Source organism: Oxyura jamaicensis, chromosome 6 (assembly GCF_011077185.1).
Source record: "Oxyura jamaicensis isolate SHBP4307 breed ruddy duck chromosome 6, BPBGC_Ojam_1.0, whole genome shotgun sequence".
In the NCBI taxonomy this organism is placed as follows: Eukaryota; Metazoa; Chordata; class Aves; order Anseriformes; family Anatidae; genus Oxyura; species Oxyura jamaicensis.
Genome location: NC_048898.1, coordinates 22,791,066 through 22,808,103, shown reverse-complemented (window position 1 = coordinate 22,808,103; position 17,038 = coordinate 22,791,066). Strand labels below are relative to the sequence as shown.

Here is a 17,038-nt window from a genome sequence, read left to right as displayed (position 1 = left end):
TGCTGAGCCGGCAAAGACATGCCTGAGAGTGCAAGAAGTCCAAAAAAATGCAAACACACTGGGTGTAGAGCTAGCAAAGGCTTCAAATCCTTACGTGGCAACAGGGCAGCTGGTTATATACTGTTCTCTTTGAGGCTACAGACCTGTCCCGGCCATGGCTGGATGACAACCACTTCTGGGCCAGCATTTCAGGCAACCCCGCTGCCTGGCTCCAGGACACATCAGGACAGCTCTGGACGCCAGTTTGCGGACGGTTTTGTTTAAAACCACGCTGCACCCATGGCGTAGCACCGCCTGAAGTAGCAACAGTTCCTGACACCCCTACGGCTCTCCCAGGCAGGAATCTCACAGGGATCCCACGCCACCAGCAACAAACAGACCTGGAGGCAGCTGCTTCAGGACCACTACAGTGATCCTCTCCTGCAAGAGTCCTCTGACCAAGGCCAACCGTGCTGGAAGCTACATGGGGCTACGCACAGCAGAGTTGGTGCAAGACAGAAGCGACCTGCAAATGGCCCACCTTTATCCCATCAGTTGTCTTTCTTCCCGTAAGAGCCCCACTCCGAAGGACACTAATGCGCTCGGTGGCAGGTTGCTGCTGGAGAAGTTCCCCCCCAGCTGCCTGCTCCAGAGCGAGGACGGCTCTCGCAGGTTAGGACTGCTCCTGCCCTTGCTGTGCCTGCAGCTCGCGTACCAGGGGGACTTGCAGTGGGTACCCGTCGACCCTAAGATGCCGGGCTGGCGGGTCAGGGTCTGACCGTGATCTGGGGGCACGGCAGGATCATTCAGGGCAATGGCTACCACAAACTCCTACTTCGTCTCCTCTAGGAAACATAAATACATGTCCCATACAGCCCAGGGGATCCTGCCGAGTTCAAGGCCTAGGGTATGTAAAAAATAAGCTGCAGCTACTCAAACAGCTAATTTCATTAACACGGGCAGCTCGTTATGTAGCGAAGGAAAGACTTTCCTTGCAGCGCCGACGGGGCTTCATTCAACCACACAAATATCATCAGGAACCAGCCAGGGCTGCTGAGGAATGCGTGAAGTTGGCCCAAAGTGGGATCCTGCAACTTACAAATCCTTGGAGGGATCTAGATGCTGAAAGATCACATTTCAGCTCAAGCATTTTTCCTTTTCGTAAACAGCAGCGGTTCCAAAGCGCTCCTCTCGGAGAAGCCATCCTTCGCGTTTGTTTGTTTTTCGCTTTTTAATTTAGCAAAGTCCCAGCAGCTCGGGGGCGAGCGGCCGCATGCTGTGCCAGGAGCTGCCATGCCCAGTGCCTTTGCCTCTCAGCGGAGAGCAACGCGAGCCGTGCGAAGCCTTAACTGCAGGGCCTGCAGACCAAGAGCTCCCGGGCTTCCATGTCACCGGCAAAAACGAGCTTTGGATTAGGTTTAACTGGATAAAGGCTGGCCTGAAAGTCCCTGCCCGGCCGGCAGCGTGCTCCCCTCGCTCACGCAGCGAAGAACACCCTGGCATTAAATCAGCTCCGGATTAAATAATTAGAGCCCTGAGATTTTTCCTGGGGGGAGGGGAGCGGGGCGAGGGATGGGAGGGCTGCTCGGCAAGCCAAGGAAAGTTTCTTTAGAGTCTGCAGGGAGCTGTAAAAAATGGGATTAAAAATATTACATGTCATTTCTGCCACTGCTCTTTGAAGTCAGGCAGAATATTTATATGGCATGCATGGGAGACAGGGTGTTAAATGTTCCCCAGGAAGAGATCACATGGCAAGGGGAAGTTTAGCACCGCACAGCAAAGCTTTCTAAAGCTCCCTCGGCTGCTGCTGCAACGCTTCCAGGCTGGTGATGGTCTTTTGCACATTGTGCACCGGCTTACAGGGGCGGCAGGTGAAGGCCAAGCAGCAGACGTGAAAACCCCCCCGTCTGCTCCCCAAAGTGGAAAAAGGAGGCCCCTAGGACAGATTGTTCGGCAGCAAATGTGCTGCCGCCGCTTTCAGCCTTCCTGAGAGGGGGAGGCGAGGTGTGCTGGGGGCTGCTGTTGAGGATGTTGTTACCCACAGCATGGAGACAAACCCTGAGTCCTGGCCCAGGGGCTGCACCGCTACGACCCGGGGTGCTCAGATACCGCGTTGGGAGCAATGCTGGTGGAAAGGATGCGCAGCACCTCCCTGAACTCCCACTGCTGCCCTGCACTTCTTGCAATCCCTTCTCTCAGTGCCTTAGCCCACGGCAGATATGAAGGTCTAGCAAAGCCTCGAGCCTACAGGGCAGGGCTGGATCAAAGCAAGCTGCGGGACGGGGCGAGCTGCAGCGTTGCTCTCTGGGGCAGTACCTGGGGGATGCGGGAACGAGGCAGCCTTACCTCCTCTGGAGAATTCAGATCTTCTAAATCTTCCAGCATTCTCTCTACGAACTCTTCGGTCAATAGGATCTGCAAAGGAAAGGCAGCAGTTTATGCCTTTGTACTCCTAGTTTTAGCTAATTGCCAAGGAACAGAGCAACTTCTGCCCTTGAGCAGACCGGACCAGCTCACTCCTTCCCCACGTTCTTCTTTCCTGCAACGCAAAGGTTTGAGGGCAGGAGCTCCTAACTTTGCCATTGCCTCAACCACTGCAAAAAATGTTAAAATTATAAGGCAATCTTTTTTGACCCTCAATTATCCTCCTAAGTCTAAAATTAGAGGCTCGGCTTTAGACAGACAGAGTGGGGAAGGAGGAAAAGGGGTCAAGATAACTGCCGGAGAGGCAGCAGGAGACAGAGCTGCTTTCATCTGATTCCTTGAAGTGAAGCTCACAGCTGAATTAGAAAACAGCAGTGCAGTCAGAGCCCAAAACCTGCGCAGAGCCAGAGCTCTGGGCAGGCAGAGGGCTCTGTCTGGCACACCGCGTTTAGACAAACCGAGTGCTCGGCAAGGGACATGTTCCCAGAGGTGCCCGTGGTGGAAGCTGATGTCCCAGGACCCTGGCTGTGGCTCTTGGGGACCCTTCCAGCTCCTTGCCAGGACAGCAAACACAAAGCAGCCCATGAAAGGGGCTGCTCACAGGCCCAAATCCCCAGCTGAGGGCCACAGCTCCACAATGCCCCCAAGTCACACAGACGAGAGACAGTGAGGGGAACCAGCCCCAGGAATTCAAGGGGAGAAATCACCACCCTCATGAAAAAAGCACACATGAACCAAAGGCAAACACATCCTGCCTCTCTGAGCAATGGCTGGGAGGGCCAGAGCTGCAGGCACCCAGCGGGTTTGGCACGGGAGCCATGATGGCCGTGCGGGACGAGGCCAAGGGCCCCATACGGCTGGGGGCGTCGCAGCGGCATTCCTGGGAGTTGGGTCGCAGCAGTGCCCGGGGGATTATCCCCAGTTCAGCCTACAGGTCTGGTTCTTCCCCACCGCTCCTCCTCTCCTTCCTTCACTCCACCCTTTCCTCTGTCCCTGGCACTGCTTTCCATCCCGAAGCGAGCACCATCCCCAGGCCCCTTCCTCACCCTCCCCTGGCCCTGGAGAACTGCAAACACTAAATCCAGATCTGAGAGCTACGATGTTTCTGAACTTCTCTTCCCTTCTACCTTGCCACCACAGCACACTGATTTCCCTGGGGATGAGGAAGCTACAGCCTCCCCTCTCCATCACATTTCCCTCCTTGCTTAGCTTCGACCTGCAGCAGGCTTCAGGCCAGGGTTTACGACTGAGCTGCTCAGCGTGGACGCAGGCAGCTCCACCAGGCCTCTCTGCTCATACCTCGAACCTGGAAAAAAAATACAAACCAAAACCCCTCCTGCAGCTAAGAGCCAGGATCTCGCTGCTTTGGACATGACTCTGCAACCTGGCACCACTCCGCAGACTGGCGAGCTGAGAAACATCGCGCCGAAACACGCAGTGCCACCGCAAACTGCTGCAGTCTCCTTGCAGGAGGCTGTAACCGCTCTGCCTGTCGGACTGGAGACACTCGTTTGTTGGCTGCCTGCGGAACGAGGAAGCCGGCTGGCCGTGGTGCAGGCAGGAGGGCGACCCGACCGCTCAGCTGCGGAGGAAGAGCTGGGTGGGGAGCCGGGGCTCGGCGCGGAGCAGATCGCTTTCTGCGGAGGTGCAGCCTGCAACGGGGCGAGGGAATGAAAACAATTTGGCAGGCATCGAAACGCACAGAGCAGCCGGAAAAAGGAGGAGGAATTGGTATTCACAGCAATCAGGCAAGGAGGAAATGAATATTCAGCCCTCCTCGGATGAGCAAAAATGCCAGAGGCTGGGATGGGTGAGAGAGCAGGAATGAGGAGCCGCGGCTTTGGCAGGGGAACCAGGCGGGGAGCAGAGCAGAAAGACCCCTGGGCGCTCCCAAGGTGCCAGAGGCAGGGGAGAAATGGGAACCACGTGTGCAAGGCAGCCAGCTGCTCTTAGGCTGGTGGAAAACAAGGCAGGCTGCGCAGGGGTAAGCAGCCAAAGGTAGAGAGAGTGAAGGGGGGACAGGTCAGCTCTTGGTTAACCCGCAGGGTCTGACAAGCCCACGCGGAGCACTGCGGCTAGCACCGACCTGGGGAGCGAAGCCCGGAGATGGCTGAGCCCATCTGCAGCTTGCTGCCACCCTCTCAGCAGGATTTGTTAATCTAGCTGAACAAAACCCAAATTCCACTGATTTAGTGAGCCGAACTGGCTCCCTGAAGGGCCTGACAAGTGGAGTGGGACAGCCGTCTGCAGCTTGGCTGTCTCAGGGCCCGTGTTGGTGGGATCTCAGCGATGGCAGCCTACGCTGTGCAGCGCCATGGAGCAGGCTGAGAAAAGCTTGCAGCGCCGTTCTGCAAGCCCTGCACGGACACTTAACTCTGGTGGAGGGCAAGCGTCTACGGCTGCAGTGACAAACCGCTGCAGTGACATTCCCGCAGCGCGTCACTCGGAGCCCGTCCTAAAGAGCCAGCCGCAGCCTGAGTCAGAAAAAAAATACCCCTGACTACACCATGCAGCTGGGGAAACCTGCCCTAATTCTGGAGCAGAAGGGAGTCTCCGAAACACGGGTGTAACCAGAGGTGAACGCGAGCTGGTCCCTCGGCAGCACTCTTGAACTCTCTGGAGGATGCAGGGGAAGGCAGGCGCTCTCAGCACAGCAGCTGCTGGAGAAAGACTTGAAGCAAGAAGTACAGAGATCCTGGATTTGCATCCAGACAGGACTTCTCCTCTTAGAAGTAGCCCAATTTAAACAGCCCAGGAACATTAAGATCTGGCCATAGATCAGGCTGACATCCACACCTGCGATCAGCAAAACCAGCTTCGTGCTGGTGAGCCAGTCTTTGCTCCTATGGAGGAGGACGAGAATAAATCCGATCCCATCTGAGCTTCTCTCACTCACAATATTTCACATTTCCAGTTCTTGTAGCATGCCTGCTCCTGCACAGTATGATACCCCATTACATTAACACACACACGTTATATGTGCATGATATTAAAGGTGACATTCCCAGCAAATAAACATGACAGACTGCCATTGCTCTAGGCACCTAATTTAATTTCCTTTGGGATTTAAACCTTAGAAGCTCAAATTAAACAAATAGGCCCTGTTCACTTTATATTTCAGACCTGAATCTAAGGTTTTCCTCTGATGCTGTTAGCCGATCTTATCAACAGGACACTGCACAGAGATCATAATGATGAAGCAGCTTTTTTTTTTTGCTCCGCAAAGGAAAACAGAGCCGCAGCTGGGGGAAAAGTCTCTGCGAGCTGGAAGGCAAATGAACCTGTCCCTAAATGCAGAGACAGCCCCAAAATCCCTTGGCCATTGCTGAAGTGACGGAGCTCTCCCGAGCAGCAGGGGGTGTCCCCCAGCGCTGCAGCAGCTTGGTGCTCGCAGTTCTGTGTTTTCTCAGCTCTGTGCAAACATTCTTGCCCGCCCGGCCTGCTGAAGCTGGTTGCAGGGTGTAGCTCGGCCTTTGTGATGGTGTTTGCAGTATGTACAAGGGAATGGCCTCACCAACCAGCTGGGAATATCTGGGACATTCCCCTTGGTGCTGCGCAGTCCTGCTTGCACCAGGATCTCCGTGACCTGACCCGGAGAGGCCCAGGCAGATGCCATCCCGTTGCTAGCAGATCCGTACCGCATTCCCCACGCGCTCTGCATCTCTGTGAATGTTGGTAATGCTGCAGGTGCTTGGAAGAGGATGACTACCCCAAAGACAAGTCCCGGTTTTCTATCACAGGTACCCACCACGCAACCAAGGCCCAAAATGTTGGTTCTGATAGCCGCACGTGTCCAGACGCGTTACGAAATACCAGGCCAGGCAGCCTCGTTCAGGTGGATGCGTTCGGGGAACGCGCTGGCTGCGAGCATGATGTCTCCCTCTCGTGGCAAGTCCCACCTGAGCCTGCTCCAACCTGCTTCTTACCTACGGGACTCTGCTACAGGTCAAGTGAAGGAGACTGTGTTGAAGCTTTCATTGTTGAAGCTTCCATGCCCGCAGACAGTTGAGAAACCTGTATCGTGACTCCTTGAAGGTAGGCAGCTGCAAATGCAGGGAAACAGGTGAGATCTGAAGATGTACACAAGGTCATGGGGCTCTGGAACACTTTATCTGACTTTGAAAGCAACGTGTGCTTAGTAAGACATTAAAGACTTTATAGTCAGCTTATAGGTCCCATACACACCTAGCACCCCACCTCTTTCTTGCTTTAGGGTTCAACCCTACCACGAGGACTTGACATTCTGCGGCCACAGGTCACGGCGATGCTGATAGCCAGGCACATCTGGCAAGTCTCTGGTCAAAGACGACCCTCAGACGCTGAGCTAGGAGCTGACCTGCAGCTCTCTCCAGCTTCAGGGAACACGCTTTGTCCAAGGCAAGAAGAGATTGACCCAGGGATGATTATGCAGAGATGCTTTAACTGATAATACCCCTTTTTCTTGCCTACCTTGAAACAAAACCAAACGATCCCACACTTTGCCCTAGTGCTTTGTTTGCATTAAACATTGCCACTAGCTTTTCTAACAGGTTTGTCAAAGAAAAGAAAACGTGTTTTATTAGATCTGGACTTAGTACAGAGCTGGCTTGCATGGCTCAGCCAGAGAAGGTGGGGACACGTCGCAATAAACCCCTGTGTAAATCCCAACCCTCCTCAGACGCTGCCCATCCATACAGATGCTGTGCCTGGAATGGGTGGAGCAGCTGTACCCTAAGCCGCATGTCATCTGTTACCTCTGCAAATACCCAGCAGCTTTTAGGAGCCCTTTGCCCTAAAATCGTTTCAGACTAATTCCTGTCGACAGCCCAACAAAAAATGCAGCTAAGGCGTGTCAGCATTTCCCCCTGAACTTAAACGGTACCCACAAAACCCCTCATGAATCATGCTTTGTGCCACCAGCACCCCCCAGCCCATCTCTCCACCGTCCCCTTGGCTTGGCCTTGTTTGTGCTGCCTTGCTTTGGTTGCAAGTGGTTCAGGGCCTTGTCACCACATCTTTTTATGTCATGCCCTGCCCTGGCACTGTCCCCAGAGGTACCAGTACTGCAACAAACACCTTTGCTGGGAAATTCCATTCTTGCTCTTCCAGGAGATTCATAACCCTCCGTGTCAGGGAAAAACATCCACTCGCAGCTGCCTACGGGACCCTATTGCTTCACACCGTGATGTTACAATCCCAGAAGAGGAAGTATAGGATGACGCTGGAAGGTTTTGACCTTGTGGGATCTCTCCATGACGTTCCCAGCTACAAGGCTAGTCCCAGGGGCTCCTCGTAGCCCAGCCCGCCAAGAGCCATCTTACAGACGGGGCTGCTTGCAGTGAGCACACCAAGTTTGGTTCAGCTGGAGAGGGGTGGCACGGAGCCAAGAGGACAGGCAATACCCATTCTTTCGGAGTGAAAATTGGACAGAAGAACAGGCATTTCAGGGAATGCTCCGAGCAGATGAGAGAAGAGCTACACACGGTAGCCAAAACGTACTTTGAGTAGCAAGGGAGAGGCATCAGGCTGTCGGAGAGTCAGCCAGCTTAAGAAGGATGGAAGAACTTGACTCGTCTAAAACTAGCCTGGACAAAGCACTAGGGAACACGCTGCAGAAGAGTTAGATATGGGAAGGACTGTGATGACCTAACGGGACGTTTTAACCTCTAATGCAAGCTTTTCCTGGTGTCTCGTGAATTCAGGCAGTGAGAAAGAAGAACAAAGAGGGATATGAAGCTATGAGGTTTCGTGCAGTGTTGTGGGGAAGATGATAAACTTACTGGAAAGCATTAGCTTAGATTGTCCTAGGCCTGGCCAAGAATTTGGGGAAAGCCACCTAGAAGATTTAGAAAACGTTTTTCTTGGGACAGATACAGAAATTATTCTGGGGAAGAGCAGGTTGTAGCTGTACGTGACTGAAGCCAGTCTGCGGGCACTGTCCTTAAACTCAGCAGGCTAGGCACAGCACATCTAGTTTGGTTCTGGGCACATCTATTCAAGCTGGGGAGACCAAAACCCATCCCCTACCACTTCAAAAGAGGACTTGGCCCATAGCTGCCACTTACAGGCGAGCATCTCAAGTACCAGAGTAGCTCTTCCCAATGTTACTTTGAACCTCTGCTGCTGCCATTATGCCAATGTGCATAAATGATTTAACATGTGGTGTAGCAGAGAGAAGAACCAGATGTGCTCATTTCCAGGGGAATGTCCTAACGCTACCGGAACAGAGTCATTCTCTTGTGCTGTCTCTGTGACTAATTCAGTGTTTTATATGATGTGGAACGACTCCAATTGGATGAGCTGAGGAAGAACCAAAATACCCTATAGCTGTGGTGCCCATAAAGCTAAGAAGTAGAAATAGGGGCTGAAATAAAAGCAAGGGAACAGAACATGAGTTTCTCATATCCTGGGTGAGTGTTTTATCCCCCAAACACTGATTAGAGAAGGCAAAACTTCTAACAACTCCAGTTCCATTCTGCAAAACTAGATTTTTGGGGGCTGTTTTTATTGAAGAAAACCTTCTATTTCTGGTTTCATTCAACACAAAGGGATTTTTTTTCTCCTTTTGGTTTCTTTAAGGCTTTTGTTTCAGCAAGAAAAACTGAAAAATATTTAAAGATTGAGCTCGGTCTGATCTTCTTTCCCAGATTTTTCACTTAGGTTGCCAAACCAAAAGAATGGACCGTCCCCCATGACCCTGCTCACTGCAATCTCCCCCCACCCTACAAGTGCCAGCACAGATAGCACATGTTGATAGCTCCTGAACGCTGGGTGCTTCCCACAGGCCCCAGGTACCTATCCTGCCTATAAACATGCTTGCTTAACATTTTCTGTGAGAAATTTGACCTTGCTGTCCTAAAACTCAACTTATTTTTCCATGCTGGATGTCTTGTTTTTGTGTTTTTCTTTTTAAGGATTTTTTGGGGAAAGGAATCATGTTATCTCAGAGGGGTATTTTGGAAAACGTGCCTTTTGACAGTGCTAACGAATGCAGATCATCAGTTTGTTGCAAACAACTGGAACTACCCCTAAGGAGGAAGGCTACGAAGATTAGCAAAAAATACTCTGGAGGTCAAGGGAGTCTTTCTCTCCATCACGAGAACACTTTGCCAAGACAGAAGCCTCTGGAAGTGACTGTTTGCCCACAGTCTTTCAGAGAAGGGCAGAATAATGAACTGAAGAGCCCTTCTTCATTGAGCATGTCCTAGCCCAAGACAGCTCTCCCCCAAACGCAGGGCAGAGGCAGCTAAGTAGGACTTTCCCTTCCGATCATTCCTCCGAGCAAAGAGGAATTGCCATGGCACCACGCACATCAGGACGAAAGGCAGGGAAACTCTCCAGCGCTCTCAGCATTTCTGCTGGAAGTCAGGCAATGTGGAGGAGGAGAAGGAATTTGCCAACTTGAATGAAGGGGAGGAGAGAAAAGCAGAGACAGGCCAGGATGAGGGGAAGACAAAGACACAGAAAAACAGGATGGAGGGCAGACCAGAGGCCAAAGCCGGAGGCGACACAAAGGGTAGGGAGACGGGAGCAGAACCCCTTTCCACAGCCTCAGCATCCACACAGTGACTGCTGGACGCTGCAAACCCACTGGCACAGGAGGCAAGCAAAGCGTCCTCCGGCAGGGGGTGGTGCCAGAGGATAACACCCCACCGCAGCTCAGCTCACGTGGAGACAGACCTTGTGCTGAGAATTGGAGGGCACCAACTGCAAATGAACCATAGCCTCCATCTGCCTAGCAGCATTTGTTTTGAAACGGAGTAAATTACCTGGAAAAAAAAACAACATCCAAAACTCCACATTCAGAGACCAGCAATATCGGGCACAGAAAACTTTGGAAATGGCTGAACAGAGATTGCCTGCGCAATGCTAATTTGCCCCAGTGTACGTCTGCATCACGAAACAAATCTGTAATCACAAGATCGCCTGCAGTTTTTCTCCCACAAGACCTCTGCCCTGCTCAGTCCTCAGGACGGTTCTGCTCACTGAATGCAGCATTAGTCATCATTTCTTTTCATTATCATTCAAGTTGTTTGCCCGTTCCCTCCTACTCTCTTCCCCTTTATTTAGTATGCTCCATCCGACTACTGCCAGCATGGATTACACTGGAAGCACCTAATCTTACCGTCCTTACTGCTCGCATGGTCTCTGACGTGCTCAGCCTCACATTTCTGCGAGGCAGGGAGCGCTCCTCTCCGTGCAGCAGATGGGGGAGGGAGCTAAAAGAAGCTGAGACCTGACAAAGTCTCCGAGAAAACCTGTAAGAGCAGGGGGTTGAACATGAGTCGTCGACTCCCAGGCTGAACCCTACACCCCCTAGAGTTCCCTTTCTCTCTCCTGACCTGTAAGAATGAATTTTAATATCTTCCTGAAATTGCTTCTGGTGTTCATCTGTGGTGCTGGAATGCTTGGCAAGCACTGAATTAATCTTCACAGGATGACGGGAAGGTTTTCCTCAACAGACAGGGGAAAACAAGCGAAGAGGAAATTGAGTCTGAATGTCCACTTCTTGCAGGTGCCTGCCTCAAGACTCGCAGGTCCCTGTTTTCCAGCCCACTCAGCACTGCGGGGCACAGGGGATCTGCAGCAGAATTCCTCCCGGCCTCGGGTGCTGCTGGCAACACGGATCAGACCTCAGGTCTCAAGCTGGCCATCCAGAAAATAAGGAACACAAACTCATTTGCCACCTATGAATATTTTAGCTTAAGAATCTAGAATAACATCGAGAAAGAACAGAGTAATAGAGGCAGGGACAGGATCCAGTTCTTCAGGATAACATTTAACAGGCTTCACCATGGGACTATTGCGATTTTTTGCAATTACCTGCCTCATTCACTACACACCTTCTAATTCTGACAAACAAACCAAGTGGAAGTCCCATACGCCAGAGTCTACCTTACTCCATACTCCTGATTCACTCCCAAAACACGCCGTGTCCTTGTGCACTGAATGAGGCATACCTTGTAAAAAAAATAAATCTAATCATTCAATAAGATACGGCACTGAAACAGACATACGTAACAGGGGCAAGACTGTTGTTCAAATACTTCTTAAATTCTGTATGCTTGATTTTGCAGTTAACGAGGACTCTTTAACTATAGGTTTGTTTTTACTGCACTGTATTGGCTTGTATGTCAGAGTTTGCAGCAATATCTGATGCGTAACATGCACGTTGCACATGATCAAAGACTCGACTGTCATCTTCTTCCCTAGAACAATGACTGCCTAAAGCAGCAGGAGCAGAAATTATCTGAAGGTAGTGTTAAACAAACCTCCTTCTCCCCTCTGGGGAGAGTAAGCAGTCCAGGTGAGCAAGGTAGGAGGGGAGAACAGTCTGCTTTGTGCTAGACGGGCAGAGAGCTCCACATAAAAGCAGGGGAGCTTTGCAGAAGCATGTCCTGACTCCCATCACTGAAGACTTAATGATGGTAATTCCCAAAGGATGATGCATGCTGACAGGCTTTGACACAAACTACCCCAGGATAATATTAATATGTATTAAAGGCTCAGGCAACTTTATTGGGTCGGGCTTGATCAGTAACACATTTCAACAGAGCGTCTCTATCATCTGCCTGAACGTAAGTAAGGGAGGGAAGGAGAACACACGCACAACCTCACCTTGCTTCGGGTAGGTTTCCAGACAAACAAGGTTGATCTGTGATGAACTGCATGCTTGGCACAGCTCAGACCAAGGACCTCGGACACCCTACCATGAATACAAATGTCTCTGTGGGGCAGTTATTGTCAGAGTCTGTGGCATGATCAACATCCTTAACCCCTGACACCGGGCCAGGCAGCTCCTGCACAGCCTTTCACCGTGCATCTGGGACATCCACCCCTCGGAAAGGAGAGGAGAGGAGGCAAGGGGTGCTTAGGAGGCAGTGTGGGGACACTGCTGCCACAGTGCTGGGGGAAGGGGGAATGGAAGAAAGAAGGCGGAAGCCTTTGATCATGTGTAATGTTAATGCAAGTGTTACACATCAGAGACTCTGCCACAGTAACTAGCATATAAACAGGAGTCTAGTGTTAACAAGGAGGGCTTCTTGAATATGTTTGTATGTTCCTGAGTCAAAGCAATTTCCCTATTCAACAATACATGACACAGTGGAAGAAGTTCAGAAATAAACCAGCCTGACATGCTTAGACCTTTAATAGAATTTAGCTTCTTAGAACTAATTAAATGTTACTTAAATGAAAAAAAAAATCCAAGTACTTGGGAAAGGTGCCAATTTGACAGCTCTGGAGAATGAAATAATCTAATCATCCCCAGAGCATGGGCAGCAGCAGGACAGGCTTCCCCTAGTAACATACCTCGAACGTGACCTGGAAAGGCTGTTGATAGAAACGGGGCGTACAATCATCGTGGTCTAATGCCTTTTCTGCTGAGACTGCTGAAACGGCTCCTGCCGAGCGCCAGCTGTGGCAGCAATTCGGACACCTGCCTGGTAGGAACGGCGCCGGGACCTGCCAAACTCCTGTCACCCGCTAACCGTCCGTCAGAGCCAGCGACTCTCAGATCATCGCTCAGCCCGGGCTGATCGACTGACCCACCTTGGACACGCTCCACACGAGCCCATGAGATGTAAACAGGAGGTACTGTGTTTAGTCTGCACGTTTGGGCTTCCACCGCACCAGCGCTCGGGCCCGAGAGGAGTCAGCCGCTGGCTGCCGCATGGAGCAGAGGCCAGGCTTTTTCAAGCCTCCTCCCCAGGAGGAGAGAGGCCTGCCGTCTCTCTTCCTCTCCACGGTCCCTCCGTTGACAAGCCTTTGCATCAAGCCTCTGCATTGCAGTGCTGTGTTTCAGGCACCAGCTCTCCTTGGAGCTCATCGCCATGCTTGGGGTCCCGAGCGAGGGAGGAGGCAGAGCCCCTTCAGGCCTCGCTGCGAAAGCTTGGCGGGGCCTGCTGACTCGGCCAGCCCAGGCTGCGAGGGACTGAACCCAACACAGCTTGCCTCCTCGGAAATTCTGCGCACCACAATTTCTTTTACTTCTGAGGCAAAGCCACACGAACCTCCCTCCTCCGCTCCCAAGACCACAAGGGACTGCAGAGCGCAGATGAAGCCTCCCGTTGCATATTAAGCCAAGAGCCTCAGACACTCCCACATGTATCTCACACAGCCGGGTGCTCCTCCTCTTGTCCCAGGCTGCTTCTGGCCTCCCTTCCTCCCCCACCCGGCCTGTCCTCCTTCATTCCCATCACAGGATGGGGCAAGAGCCAGCACAAAGGCAGTCACGTCAGAAGAGAAGATCCAATGCACTGACCTTGTGTAGGAGACAAGTGAGGGAACTTGCTTCTCCCTACCCTGCAGGAGCCAGAAAGTCTCCACCTTTCCCTCCCACCTACTCCAAAAAAATACATAATTTTTGGCACCCGAGTAATAGGCAAAGAAGCAGTTCATAAGGGTTAATATTAGCTGCTTGTCTGAATGGTGACCTAATTATGGCCATTCTTCACTCTTAGAGGTTACCTGACTACTCCACACATCAATACATTTCAAGATGTGATGTAAATGCAAACAAACACTCTTATGTTTGGAGTTAACACAGTCACAAGATCCCGTGTATCATGTGTTGGCAAGCACAGGAACCAACAGCAAATGACCCACCCTTAAACCTGACCGTTTGCTGTTAATCATTACAGGAGTGCTGCACTTTCCAGCCAGTACAATCAAAGCACGCAAGTTCTTTGAAAATCCCTACACGAGATGATTTCAGCCAAGATCAGCTCCTTTACAAGTCGTACAGATTTCAAGGTATGATGTCCTCCAGACGTATGAACAGAGGCAGTGGAATGCCTTGAAAACAAGTCAGGGGAAGGTTAAATGCAACGCTGCAATGCTAAAATAAGCCTCTGCCTTAAAAGCAGAAGGGGAGGCAGAAATGCCACAGTGACAATGAAGGCAGAGAAAAGCCCAGAGATGGGCTTTTCTGCACAAACACGTTCCCAAAAGCTTTTTTTAATTATGATTATTTTTGCAATATGTTTATAACCATGAAGAAATTCAAGGTTAGAACAGCGCTGTGCCACCATATCGTTAGTGCATCACTGGCTCCATAGGGCTGACCCTCAACACCAAGCAGATGGGGAACTTCCAAGGGGAATCTGTGGTACAGGAAAGTCTGGTGCAGAAAATGTGTGGGTGCTTCAAGCAACCACGGACTTTTGTCAAAGAATCAATAAGAAAGAGGTATAACTGAAAGAGGCTGCACTATCTGTGCTGCTCTCCTGTAAAGGACAATGTAAAACTGAGATCCTGGCTCTGTAGGATCAAAGTCCCACAGCTTTCTCTTGAGATCAGCTTGCTAGTCTTCTGCCCTGGCTCCATTCTTGTTTAGGTCATTCCACTCTGCCTCCCCAAATTCCTTTCTGGAAGAAATCAAGAGTAAATACAGCCTGTAAAGTGTTTGCTGACTCCAGGAAATGGATACTACTGTATTCACAGATGATTTTGGAACTTTCCAGCCACTGCTTATCAATTTGAGCTCCGTTAACATAAATTGTAACAGTTCACCATTATTTTTTGAGTCCATAGTCACTGAAAATATTACACAAGAACTTTAAGAAATGTTGCAGCAAGAATGAACAGGTTTGTTACACTTTTAACCCACGTAAGCCCTTAGCAGGATCACTTTTAGGACACTGTAAAGGAGGAAGGGAGAGAAAAAGGAAGAAGGCTCTCTCACTTGTAACCACGGTCCATGTGCTGCATAGGGGTGCTCTTCTGTTGCAAATGCTCCTTCTACTCCCGTTGATACAAACGTGATTGCTGTGTCCCCTGTAATACTTTTATATGTAAAGTGCCGTCCATGTAAGAGCCTTCCCCTGGGGAATAAAACACGTGTGTGAATTGAAAGGCTGTGAGCAGCATTCAGCAGACTGATGAAGATATATCACTGTAATACAGCACTACAGCTTCTGCCATCAGCATGGAAGCCATTTGAAGGCAGCAACTCTTAATTTTTTTTAGGAATATACGACCGATTTGCTTCACAAAGCCCATCACAAGTCTCCTTCTGAGGCAGGGAGCTCTCCTTAACCTCCCCCCTTGAACTCAGGGCCTTGTTTCAGAGCTGTATTAGCTCACCTCGGTCCCCTTGCATGCCTATCCCCACGACGAGGCACTGATGTGTGCAAGGGCAGGGCACTGCCAGCCTTTCAGATGAAAGCTGCAGGAGAGAATCCAGACTCCACATGACGTGGCAGTGTCTAAGCAGGCTCATCAACAGGACTAAACTTACCTATGGTGACAATGCCTAGTAATCCACTGCCCTGGCGCTTGACAAATGCAACCTGTGTTACTTATGCATTTCAATACAACAGCTAGAAGATACACACACCTGATCATCTATAGAATCAATCCCCGTTTTTTCATTCAATGCTTTCCATGGGGAAAACCATGCCTCTGGTATTTATGCTCAGAGACTCTGCATAGAGCATGCCTCCAACATGCAACTTGGAAACCTTCAGGTAAGATACATGGCACCTAACAACAGTCACAGCTGCCTGATGAGTTACTGCTGGTCAGCTGAGCTGTGGTAAGTGATCAGGACAGACTGTTCACACATCTGGGATGTAAAATAAAATATGTTTGTGTTAACTGTCCCATTGGTTTCTCAACACCCATAGGCAACCGTGCACCTGCTGCTGATAACTCTGATACCACAGGCACGTAACTCATTAAGCCAAAGTAACTCAATCACCTGCAACCGTTTGTCTTATGCTAACGACTACATTTGCCACAGGTATTTTTAAAAATAGCGCTGATTGAAACTGTGGACATCTAGAAAAGTCACTTACAGTGGTATGCACAGCACGAACCTTTGAAAGATAAGGCATAGGGCATACACACAATGCTATGTCCCTTCATTCACCTAAGTGCCAGAATTTGACTAAAAACACACTTGCATGCGTAAACTGACTGCAAACGGGCTTTGCACAAATACTTGTGTCTGAGTCCATAAGCCATAGTTAACAACTCAAGGGATTTCTTTGACAGAATATGATAAGACATCTCTTCTTTATCACGGTTGCCAGCATTAGACTAATAATAATAAAAGCATACTAATCCTGTCCTGTTTCAGCACTCAAAATACACTGGAGGACAAAAAAAGAATGAGAAACAGTCTTACCACGATGAACACACATGCAAAGAACCATCTGTTTTTAATGTGTTTTGGCAAAATTATCTCAACTCTGGCCTTTAAAGACCCATTGCATGCATGCCTGTATGGCGAAACAATGCCACAAGGCAAAAGCTGCGTGTTAGTAAAAGCTGAGGAGGAGGATGGCCTCACTCACCTTAGACAGAGGGGAATCAGCGCTCCGGACTCCTGGTTGAACTTCAGGTGTACACTCTCCAGCTGCCTCGTGCGGATTAGCTCGTGAGGAATGATAGCTGCTGAGCTCTCGCTTTCTAAACTGTCCTTCCGGCTTCTGGGAGGAGAGACAAAACATGCATGCTTAGGTTCCCAGTGCTGTGTGCCATTGCTGCTGTGATTCAGATCGATTGCGCGAATGCTGAAGGACACGGGAGCAAACTGTTATGAAGACCCATCTGTGTTTTCATCACCCCTACAGAGATGCAGCCTCTCACAGACTACCAGCCCCAGCATGCAGCTCTTCGCCCTCATTAGACAACCTAGGATATGAACTGG

General features: G+C 50.5%; 1 protein-coding gene across 2 annotated transcripts in view; it reads right to left on the bottom strand.

Annotated features, from left to right (window-relative positions):
* Positions 1–1,128: 1,128 nt before the first annotated feature.
* SUFU (SUFU negative regulator of hedgehog signaling) overlaps positions 1,129–17,038 on the bottom strand; it is a 77,187-nt gene continuing 61,277 nt past the window's right edge. For both annotated transcript variants that reach the window (XM_035330217.1, XM_035330218.1), the window contains exons 8-10: positions 16,683–16,817; positions 15,068–15,206; positions 1,129–2,394 (exon numbers count right to left, since the gene is read on the bottom strand). In XM_035330217.1, the coding sequence (XP_035186108.1) occupies positions 2,242–2,394; positions 15,068–15,206; positions 16,683–16,817 (427 nt within the window). In that variant the 3' untranslated portion in view covers positions 1,129–2,241. The remainder of the gene's footprint in view (positions 2,395–15,067; positions 15,207–16,682; positions 16,818–17,038) is intronic.